Source organism: Chelmon rostratus, chromosome 11 (genome assembly GCF_017976325.1).
Source record: "Chelmon rostratus isolate fCheRos1 chromosome 11, fCheRos1.pri, whole genome shotgun sequence".
NCBI lineage: Eukaryota > Metazoa > Chordata > Actinopteri > Chaetodontiformes > Chaetodontidae > Chelmon > Chelmon rostratus.
Window position 1 is genome coordinate 20,186,466 of NC_055668.1, and position 12,434 is coordinate 20,198,899.

The window sequence follows — 12,434 nt, forward strand, 5'->3', positions numbered from 1 at the left end:
AGTGCAGACATGGCAGACATGGCAGACAGGCTGGCAGCAGTTGTCAACGGGACAGCATGGGAGAGCATAGAGAGAGAGAGAGAAGATGAGCGACCCCAGGATTATCTAACGGTTTGCTGACACCCAGATGGCACCATGTCCCCTCCCCCCCGCCCTCTTGTGACTGACATTACCTAGCCAATTAGATTTCCTCCTCAGTGCTGTCAAACCAATTAGTTTTCGCGCTCTGTGAGAGGGGGCCAATTAAATTTTTGTCAGAGTGACAACTGTCCAGTTGAATTCTCTGTTGTCTTGCCAATCGTGTGGGCCCGTGCTGGATCGTTGGCCTGTTCGGTGAACCAGTCAGTCTGTCCTCTACGGGCCATTGGGACAGAGTTATGTGACTTGAATAGATGCTTGCAGGAATATATATATTTATATATATATAAATAAAAGAGGATTTCCTGTGTCCAGTTTGATTCTTACCCAACATTTGTCATGTTGACCGACATAACGTGTTATCTTAACTTAATTTTGTGACTTGCGTGACTCAGCTTTAACCCTGAAAATAAGTCGTTTTTTTTTTTTTTTTTTTTTTACCAGTTTGGATGAAGAAAGTGCAAATGAAGAGATGTAAAGCTTGTTTTGATGATGAAAAAAATGCTGTTAAGATCAGGTTAATATCTCTGTTGGCTTGAGTTTCAGACAGGTTTGTGCCTGTAAATCTGTCTGAATGGCGGCACATTAATTGATTAAATGATGTGAAGGCAACTTTTACCTTCTGGCATTCTCATCATATTTTTTTTCTGCAGATAACATGTAGACATGGGTGCCTGCCGGTGGTTGTCTAATAAAACGATAAACCTGTGAGTCAGTGAATATGGATCTGTTTATACTGAATGCAGATTTGAAAGCATGTTTTATTCTCTCAGGGCCACATTACGGTAAATCCATTGTGTAGGCTCACAGGATGTTGTCCTCACTCCTGCTGTCATCACTTCCTTTCATGACATTGACTATTCGACACATCATACATACACAAACATACTCAGAACTTGACCAATGAGCTTTGTAGAAGAGTCTTGGTTAGGAGGGATCACGCTGAATGACGAGTGTTTGTTCTGGATTCAGTTCTTCTTTTGTTGCACACCATCAGATGCATCATTTGATTCTGTCTCTAATTGTTATCCTAACATATGGATTCAACTTTATGCACATGCTATGCTTTTTATGGCTTTGGTGCTCTAGTAGAGTACTCTGAGGTTAGAGAACCATCTGGCAATGTTTTATTACAGACAGAATCAAGAAAAGGCCACATACAATGAAACGTATGAGTCAGCGCTTCTCCAGTTTTTTTTATTTTAAGGTTGCAGTCATCTTTTTCTTTTTTTTTGAACAGTTTAAAACTCCTCAACTGTTGGAGAAAAAAAGGGTTGAAAAAAAGGTTGTGTTTAAGCCAAAGACATGTTTGATCTTAAACAAGATTTCTGAAAGACCTTTTAATATGCCTTTTTGAATAAAATGGTTAGAAAACAAAGATTTTTCATGTTTTATTGACCACTGATTCAAGAGTTAAATGGGTATTGGACACTACCATGCCACCATGGTGACACCATGCACAAAGTCTAGATTAAACAATGAAAATGGCACCAGATTGGGATGCGCTTCTGTCAACTCATTCGTCTCCCTCTTTCTGTCGTCACTCTTTCTCATCATGTCTCAACACCAACTGTGACTGTACCTCTTCTTACTCTTCCCCTCTTTCTCCCATCCCTCCTTCTGCTGGAGTCTTTTTCCTTTTCATCTGTGTGTCTCCTTTTCTGGCCATGCCACACCTCTCCTGCTCACTCCCCTCTGTTTTCTTTGAGCAGCTTGTCGCTGCTTTGTTGGCTTTCTTTAGGGCTAGTTACAGCAGACATAGTTGGGATTCCAGCAGGTCTAGAGAGAGGAGGCAGGCAGAGCTGCTGCTGTGGTGTCAGTGTTTGGTTCATCCATTGACTGTGAGGTCCACACCATTCCACATCAAAAGTGTAGAATTAGACATTAATCTGGCATCTTTTGTAGTCATCTTGCCATGCTCTGTGTGTCGTCTAGCAAAAGGATGTGTATCGAGTCAGACAGGAAACGGCAGCTGTGACCTTGAGAGAACAAAATTTAACAAGGCTGTGTTAATGTGGGGCACTCAAAATCCCACAACCAAGGACATGTTAAACCCCACAGGGACCATCTTAGAATTTTAGACACAGTGTTGTGCTTAGCTTCTAAGCCCTAGAAATTCTGGCTTTTAGTAGTCAGCATTTAAAGCGATTTATTCTCAGGATTAGTTGCAGTTTCTAGGCTGCACTACATATTACCATTTCACCTGTCAGTTGTTCTGCATTTCATTCATTCACAGCCCTCAACAATTTGACATCTTTTGTATTTATTTAACTAAGAGAGAACTTGATACTGAGGTTTTGTTTGAGACAGATGTTGATTTTGAATTTACCATCTCCTCTGTTTTATATTTGATTATACTTGAGCAAATTTGTTTTGCCCCCATTTTCCGTGTCAATTTACTATTGCTTCTGTTTGCTGCTAATGCAAACTCAACACTTCCTCCATCTGTTTCATACTACAGGCCCTTTAGTGGCTCAGGGGACATAATCCCTTCTGTTCCCTGAAAGACCTTTTCTGTGAAACATCTGCAGGAAGTGTTGAGTTACATTGGCAGCAGCTTACAAGTGTGAATTAACAGCAGAGTAGAATTAATCAGTGATCAAGTACAGCATTTCTGTTCAAATGAGGAACTCAGAGTAGTGGGTGTGGCATGACTGTGACAATATACTGAAGGAAATATACAACATGTTGGAGTCATTTTGTGAGCCATTATGCTACAAGCACGCATCAGATCACATCCAGCTTGGCAGGATTGAGTTTAGCTGCAGTTCCTATGGATACAGTGACATAAGAGAGGAATGGGAAGAGGCCCTATGGAAACACAAAGACAGGAGAGAAACAAGTCAATGAAAAGCCAAGACAAGGAAATGGGGTGATGAGAACCACATACCAATGGTCAGAGCCTCACTGTTGTGTTTGCATACTACAGTTCCCAGGGGAAAAGGATGGGGGGTGAGGAAATAGGATGTAGCAATCTTTAGCATTAGGTTTGGATGATAACAAAATCTAAAATATTGACGTACCTGCAATACTAATGAGTAATGTGCAATAATTTCTCAGTATTGCAAACTGGTAGTTGATGCTGTGTACCCAGTTCTTTCAAACAGTGCAATTTTTATGTGGTCTGCTAATATATGTATTTAATGCCCTGATTTGAAAGTAGAAGGATGTGCCATCGCAACATGTGGAAGTCACTGCATCATTCTTCACTAGTTTGAGATGACTTGCATTGTTAAAAGTACTGGTTAGCCTGCCTGTTTGTGCTTACTGTACTCACAAGCATCCATTTGGAAAGGCGGTCAGTGTGTTAACATGCGCTCCAGTCTAACAAGATTTCATTATAACAAGAGTTAATTTGCTTGTATTAAGGTTCTACTTTGAGTACTCTTAATTTGATTTACAAAGTTATACTACTCTTTACTCTTTTGAATTACTCCATGTACCCACCATTGTCTGGGTCTTGGTGTCGCAAAAGATAATGGTTGTTTATTCCATGCTGGGTATCATCATGGATGACAACCAATGCCACATGTGGGGTACCTCATGACATCCCGACAGACTTTTTTGTTTTGCTGTCCATGACTGACTCCTCAACTAGACAACACAAGCACAGAGCGCTCTTCTGTGCACAGCTGTAAACATGGCAAAACAAATAGGAATGATGTTATTGGTGCTATGAGGTGGAACTTTGAAACACAGAAAAGGTCACAGTGTTCCTTTTTCCTTCCTTTGTAGCTTTTTCTGAACTGACAGCCATTGTTTATTTGCATTCTTTTTCCTGGAAGTTGGTCCTTAGCACCAAGCTATTGGTGGGAACCAACATATATTGTGTCATGTCTCTGGCACAAGTCATGGCAAGAATTTATAACTTTCTAACTGGCTAATATGACACAGTGACCATATTAACAGACAAGACGCACTGGGTCGTCTGAACCCGGCACTACTGAAACAGACCCGTAGAATTATCCTGAATTGAACTGTGTGTGTGTGTGTGTGTGTGTGTGTGTGTGTGTGTGTGTGTGTGTGTGTGTGTGTGTGTGTGTGTGTGTGTGTGTGTGTGTGTGTGTGTGTGTGTGTGTGTGTGTGTCACACAGGCACCAACACACATACATTCCCCTGCTGTGTTTGGACTGTACAGCTCATAAGCTCTATGATGAGCACATGGCCCAATGTAGCCTTCTTTTTTTCTCTTTGTGTGCGTGCATTTAGCCTATTTTGTGTGTGTGTGTGAGTGTGAGTGTGAGAGCATGTGCCTGGCTGCCCATGCTGACTGTAATGTAGCCTGTCATATATAGGTTAACACTACTCCCTAACTTACCCAGCCAATCAAAGCCAGGAGATGAGAGGAGAAAGCCCTGTGGCCCCAGGCTCTACATAAGGTTGCAGTGCCTATCGACAGCACCGACAGACCAGCTTATTGACTGGCCGTCTGGCTGACTAGCTCACTAGTTGTCTGCCTTGCTAGCTGCTTATCTGGCTTTCTGCCTGTCTATCCCTGATCTGTTTGTCTATTTAAAGTCTTAGTTTTATTGTATCAGCAGGAACTGGGTGGGAGGCAATAAGTGGGATATTTGACCCCCGTTGCCGGTCTAAGTCCTTGTACTTATTCGCCTGCCGATCTATGGGGGGTGCTGTCCTGTCACGTGCTTGTCTGTGTGGCATCAGAGACGAAGCCAAAGAAACAAGGGATGGATTGTGTGGTGTCATGGTCATGTTGTTGTGGCCGCCATGTTCTTGGTCGACTCTGATGGTGATGGAATGTGTGAATGGGCAAACGTTTCCTCTCTCTCTCTCTCTCTCTCTCTCTCTCTCTCTCTCTCTCTCTCTCTCTCTCTCTCTCTCTCTCTCACACTCACACACACACACACACACCTCATTCACCACATCACCCTCCTCGCCCTGACAGGATTACAGCCTCCTCTGTGCTTTTTAATTAACGGGTTAAATAGACCCCCTACTATGGACCTCAAAAGGGGCTGAGTGTGTGGGGAGGGGGAGAGATGGGGAGGTCACATGACTGTTCATTTAAACCAGTATTAAAAAGAACCCTGTGTCCTTCGGATTAGCATGATTGTGTGTGTGTGTGTGTGTGTGTGTGTGTGTGTGGATGTGTGTATCAGGGTGGAGGCTGATCAAAAGGCTAATTAACACATCTTCACTGCAGCCGGGTGATTTAACAGACAGCATTCTGCCTTTTTAATGTTGTTTATTAAAATATTATTTTAGAGTTAATAAAAACATACTGCAACAAGCACATTTAAAAGATTAAGACACTATTTTTTCATTGATGTAAATTTGAGGAAATTGATGCTTAGTAAATTGAGATATTTACTGTATATTCCTGGTTATGAAGCAGGTTCCTATGGTTTGGATTTATGTGAAATAGATGCATGTTGAACTGAGAAACAGGGCAGACCTAGCATGGTCTAGTGATTAGGCAGATGCCATTCAACCAGAAGTCCCCTGAGTCTGCAAGTGTCCACCTGGCTGAGTGTCCTTGAGAATGATAAAGAATTCTTCACCTTTGACCCTCTCTCTCAAATAGAACAAGACATACATATATGCTGGTTTTGTGCCATTTTGGATGAAGCTATATTGACTTGTTCACCCACACAGACACAAACATGACTGCACTATTCTTCAGTGCAGGAGCACAGATGCAGGCACATGCATGACTACACATGTGCTACACACTAGATGCATGCATGCATGCATACATTCATAAGCAGCCAGGACTATCCTCCCCCCTACTCAAGGCATGTTGACCCCCATATATAGGTCATGCAATGTTCATGCTTTGAAGTCTGGAGTGCATATCATGAAAAAGAGAGCTGCTCTTTAACAGTGTTGATATAAGGCTCTAAAAATCTCAAGTACAAGTGTTGTTTTCCCAGAAAAGGCAAATGTATCATAAATTAATTATTGGTTTAGTTTCTTTGAGGGAGGGTGTGTGGGATTTTACTACTCTTCCCTCTTGGGCTGTACATGTAGATGATGGATGACATTGTCAAAATGTTGTGCCCCCAGTGTGCCCAAACAAATTATGTTGCTACTTATTTTTTTTACTACAAATTCAACATTATGTTTTCGGATGTGGTAATATATGTGCTGTTGACGTAAGAGCATGTCAGCATAATTTAGAGTACTATAAATTCTTAAATTTTTTTTTTTTTGTTTACCTCAACTTAAGACAGAAATAGGCCTTTAATCTTGTAATTTTGTTTTACCTGGGGACCTGTCAGACTTAACGACACAGGCAGTAAAATTGTAGAATCATATCTAATACATGATGAAATTGATAAGAACATTTATTAGGGGATCTACTGGGAGATAAGACAACTACAGCTGAGCTTACTGAAGGACAGTATGCCTTCCCCTTGTGCTGACGTTACACAATCAACCCTGGGAGATAAAACAGCAATTCAACTGTAGGATAGGCTAAGTTTAAAGTTCTTAAGAACGGTCCTCTTTCGTTGTTTCATTACTCTTTTGAACCCAGATTCCTTGTACTAAGAGATAAGCGTGAATGTTAAATTCCACTGTCATACACAGATACAAAGAATTTGAAGCCAGCGAAATATGACAGCAAGTGTCCACTCTGCTATGTAGTGAAACTATATCAACTCTAGGGTTCCTGGGTTGTCACAACCTCTGTTCTGTCTAGAAAATAGGAACTTCCCTCAGGGGATTGGTAGATATCCCATTAAGGCCTCAGGTCTTGCACAGTGTTGATCTGTTTTACTTTAAACTCATAAGTATTCAAAAACTGCCCTTTCAGCAAGTTTTTAATCAACGCTGCTCATGCTGTCAAAGGTAGCAGTTAAGAAGCCCTAACTAGATAACTTTCCAGATAAAACATGGGAAAGTAATTAGCTGACAAATGCATGGATTTTCTTATTAGTACTCATGTGTGAGATGGTTGGCATGTCAAGCATTCCAAACAGTCAGAAAGACAGACACACAAATTGTCAGGTAACTCTTTTTGCACTAGTTAGTTAGAGCAATTATATTGTCAGTAAATGTGGTTTAGAAGGAGGTGCGAGATGAAATGAGGTTTGATATTTTAATTTCCATAGATATGCAAATGGTAGTTTGCATTGTTGTAGATAACAGCAGCTGGGGAGGTGGTAGTGTTTGAATTTGTGGAATGTCTATGAGGCTCACTAGAACATGTTGACACCCGTGATAACATCAGTCATGGTGCATGCTCCTTCTAATGTCCTTTGGGCAACACACAGACAGATAAACACACTATTCTGCAAGCACTGAGATGATGCTTGTTCCCTTTGATTCAGACAGATAAATAAAATAAATAGGGTCATGGTTAGAGAGGTCAAATAATTGCTGAAATATATCACCTTATATCTAATCTTAAATTAATGTTAACTCCCTTTACCATGCTAATGAAATCCTCTCAGTAGTTTGAAGTACATTCTAGTGAGATTCTCTTGTCTGTGGCTTCTTTAACATGGTTATGGTGGTGGCCCTGCTTGAACAAGGGTGCACTGTCACTGTGCTGCTAATGCTTTTAGCCAAACGCAAAATGTCAAAATGAAACACAGATGTTTCAGACAACCCAGAGACACACTTAGAAACATTATTTTTAAAGGTGTTTAACTGACAGTTAATCTATATTAACTATACTGTTAACTATAATCTATATCTTATAAACAGTGATTAAATAACAGTATGGCATTTTTTTTTTCCCCCCACAGAAATCCAAAGGCCACGGTGCAGAGGACCAACAAGAAAGTGAACAATGACCCCACATTGCGCATCCAGAACCTCTCTATTCTCATCAGGCAAATTAAAGCCTACTATCAGGTAAGATTTCCTTTGCTGAACAAGCTGCGGAGTCAGATATCGCTTGTTTCTTTTTTTGCTCGATCAACAGTATCAATGTTGAGGTGATGTTTTTTTTGGACTTATCTTATCAAAGTGGATCTATTGATATGGGTCAAAATCACGATGAAGAAGCATGTTCTTGGCCTGGGCTGAAGGTAAACTCTTAAAGGTACACTCTGTTCCCATGTTCTCTTATGCCTGAGCTGGGGTGGCCCGCATTCAAACAGCAAGTTTTAACCCCTCAGGTTACAGTGCAAAAAATGCAATCAGACAGCACAGCTTTCACTTGCATACACACAGTATTGAATGTGTCCTCACAAGCACATGCCACATGAAGTCTTGGCAGTATAAACAGAGATATATTTGCAGATGTGTCTGTGTGTGACTGCGTGTGATGTGGTACTGTGACCCCCATCCAGATGTCAGAGATTGCCCAATAAATATACAGAGACATCGGGAATGTGAGACACACGAAGCCACTGATCTGCCTCTTCCGCTTACTCTGATGAATCATTCAATTAATTTACTTTCCGTTTTTATTCTCAAAAATTATCTGGTGCAGCCTTTTCTCTCTTGGATGATGATGCTGATATTTCAGTCTCAAGTTTGTCTCAGAAGTCCCAGAAAGACAAAATGACAAAAAAAGCAGCTCAGTGTTATCTTAATGCCTACAAGACAGATTGTGGAAGCTTTAGTCAGATAGATGTGAATATGTTATCCCATGTTCAGTCAGTGTGTTTACCGCTTAGCACGGTATCAGATCATCAGGCCCCGAAAATGTCACTCTTACCACAGTTAATCGTTACTTCGACTGAAGGGAGAGACTTCCTATGACTCCAATGGGCTGAAGAGAAAGTTGAGGAGGGAGAGTGGGGGAGTAAAAGATGAAGGAACTATGACAAATGCTTGATAACAGGATATCAGAAAATGAGCCCCACACTTCTCACACGCAGCACTTCAGTGCAAATTTGGTGATGTGATCACAATTGGAAAGATGTTAATCCTGGTGGGAATGATGCTTTGATATATGAGTAATCGAGCAAATATTGTGCTCGTACTACATTTGTACACACGTGTCCTGAACCATCTTATGACCATTTTGCAGTATGCACAAATAGCATGCTACGTGGTTGATTTTCCTGTGTCAAAGAACTCGGACAAGGTTTTGTAGCCCATATCCGAGGCTAGGATAGGATGCCAAATAGCCAGTGTAATCCTAATCTATAATCCATCTCACTCTGTACGGTTCAGTGTAAATGTGTATTTTTCTCCACTTAGCAGTGCACAAAATTTCTAATTTTCAGATGGATCTAAACACTCTATGATGAATAAATCTGAATAAATTTAGATACGTTAAAGTAGGTCTGAACATGACCTGAGATCTTGAGCTGTCTAACTGACCCCTTTGAATCCTGTTTAAATGGTGAAACCATAAGCGTGGCTGGACTTGATAGCACACGGTCCTAGTTTGTCTGTATTGTACAAATTAATGTAATATCTTGGACAGTGTATTATCGTGACATTATCATACCATATTATGCCACTTATGCTTATCGTTGGGTCATTTTGAAATGTCAGGTGTCTACATTAACAATATGCGCTGTTATTCTACAGAGCACTGTATTTTCAACTAAAATCAAAAGAAACATGGTTACAATTGTGCAGTTCTTTGGGTTTACTTGGAATGTTTAGGTTTTTTTCAGTTTCCAGTCATACAGCATTGCTTAAATACAGTGTCAGCTCTTAACCCCAGATCTTGGCAAATGTAAACAATCCAGAGAGAATATGATTCACTACATTGCTGCAATAGTGTCTCAACTAACCAGGAATTGAGCGTGACCCAGCATGCTGTTGCGACAGTACAGTGACTGTAGGAATGTTATCATGGGTAAGCAGTCATGCTGACAGACAAAGATTTCCCACACTTCAGACTTGGGACTGTGACCGATATCCTTAGGGGCTGTGGCTGTGCAAAGGCTGTGTAAAGGCACTTATCATATCATTTGGTGTTATTCAAATAACGTATGAAATGAAGAGGCAGTAAATTTTAAGGCCTACGTTTTTCTGCATCTAATTATTTTCTCTGTAACTCAGTGGTGTTGGAAAGCAACAGAACACTTATTAAGGTTGTTGTTTTTAAGTATTTAGATAAATCTGCTTCTTCACTGTCTGAAGTTCCATCTTTTATTTTGCCCCAGAAATCAAGTGGAGAGTGTCACTTATTGGTGAAGAGCTTTGTTAGATCTGGTTTGCCTTGGTTCTAAACATCCTGTTAACCTTCCCCAGTCATCTTATTTAAACAATCAGCCTATTGTGTAGACTTTGAAGTTATAAGCCTACAAAAGCTCCACTAGGCCGCCTCAAATGGCTAGCAGAATTATCTGTCTCACAGTCAGTGGCTGCTGGGGTTAAGTAGTGGCCAGCAGAGTCGGTGGATGATGAGATGACGGGAAGGGTTAAGGACATTACCTAGGGGCATGTGGATCACTCGGTTAGTGACGAGACACATGCTGCATCTTCACCATCCTCATACAGCATGTCTACACAATACTACTCACCTTTTATTATCAAAAAGAAAGCATTGCTGAAACTATGAAATGCTATGTATTTTTTGTCACGGAGAAGATTTGTACATGGCAAAAACATTGTAAAATCTAGTCCATCTGCACAATTTCGTCTTGCATTTTTAGTCCTTTTTTAGAAGTTTTACTTTTGATGAATAGATTTCAGAATAGGGCTGCAATTTACTAATTTTCAGTATTAATTAATCTGCATCACAATGTAAGTGAGTGTTTTTGCTGGCATTACTGCATATACCGGTGTGTAAGTTGTTTCAGCTTTAGGAGGACAATGTAAGACTACAATGACACTCTTGTTCGTCTACGATGTTTCTTTAATCCTCTGTTTGTCCTTGCAGCGCTCTGTTGACCTCCTGGTCATGCTATTGTTTGGCCACTTGTGTCTGCAGGCTCTGCCACACAGAGACCACCTACATGTTAAAAAGCGCCCATAGCTCCTTGCTGTCCTTGCTCTGTGTCCGTCTCTCCTCTTGATGGCCTTTCAGGGGCATAACCAGCCACTAAAAGTCACTCAGTGAGCTGGTAATAAGATGTGTGTTGAAGTGGACATATTAGTGTGTATTTTAGACAAAAACCAGGCTGTGTGATATGTGTTTCTTACAAAAAATAAAATGGCTGCCTTGTGTACATGGGATCATCTATCTTTTGTAGTTTCGGCTCTGTACTCAAGCTCAGTAGATTGGAATTGAAGCAATGATTAGGGGATTAGATTACTGACTTGTCAGCTGTGAGCACTGAGCCCCTGTCCTGTTGTGTCCTTTCTGCTGTGCTCGTCAGAAATTCGGAGAGGCAGTGTATAAAAATGGCTACATGTCCATGTCCACATTGTTCAGCCACATCTTAAACACCCTTGAAGATGAACACTAGTGTGTTTGTTTCAACACAAATCAAATGTGCTGGAAGACAGAGCCAAAAAACAGCAGAAAATGCGTCATTGTCTAAATACTTAAGGATCACACTGTTCCTACTCTCATTTCTTGGTGTCTGCTCAGTCAAAAGTCAAAATCAACCAGTTTTTATTAGGGTGATGAGGAGGAAAATTGGGGTTGAGGTATGATTTGTGGCGATCTTCTTTTCCTGTGGTTGTTTAGTCAATTGCTGGTTTCAGATTTCCTGAGACATATGGATGAAAACAGAACCATTCAGGTCGTAGGCTAATGGACGTAGCAGGTTTTCAATTTACTGTACTACTCAGCACTTTGAAAGAGGACTTGGAGTGAGTGGAGGCCTTGTATGCTTGGTTGGTTCCTTTGATTCAATAAATTGATCTCATTTCAGACTCTTTTAATTACATTAAATTTTTCCAGGAATCTTTGATCAGGATCAGTCAGAAACCATTGTATGTCAGCAAAGCAAAGAGTCAGTATGTTTTCTTCATTGAAGTATAAGAGAAGAAACCTCAAAGGGCTGCATTAACACGATCTGAATTCTGTCAGTGATGCTTTTTAAACACCTATGCACTTAGACGTGTTGTTGCTTCTATGGAATCTCTGTATTTCATTGGGAGGAAGAAGGAGGGGAGACTTTATTGAATTGGAGCCCTTGCTGACTCGCCAAAGAATCCTCTGGGGTCGAGAGATGGCTAATTCATTAACCTTTTTGAACCATCACAGGCGGGCAGTTGAGGACTGTTCTCCTCCCCCATCCCTGGCCTTCACTAATTTTCCACTTCCCTTCCTGCCCCTTCACTTCTGCTCCAGATGTAATGTGTAGATGTGTGTGTCATTTTCCACATGGGAGACGCATGGACATTGACTTTGTGCAGAAGTTATGAAACTCCAATTGGCACAAGACAAGAATTACAATAATAATGGTTTTCATTTCTCTTATATACAGTGTATATATGTATATATTGTGTGTGTGTGCGTGTGC

At 40.8% G+C, this 12,434-nt stretch overlaps 1 protein-coding gene across 6 annotated transcripts in view; it reads left to right on the forward strand.

The window, feature by feature from the left end:
* Window positions 1-12,434, forward strand: part of LOC121613664 (girdin-like) — a 65,980-nt gene that overhangs the window by 3,081 nt on the left and 50,465 nt on the right. For all 6 annotated transcript variants that reach the window (XM_041947214.1, XM_041947209.1, XM_041947213.1 and 3 more), the window contains exon 3: window positions 7,854-7,962. In XM_041947214.1, coding sequence (XP_041803148.1) covers window positions 7,854-7,962 — 109 coding nt within the window. The remainder of the gene's footprint in view (window positions 1-7,853; window positions 7,963-12,434) is intronic.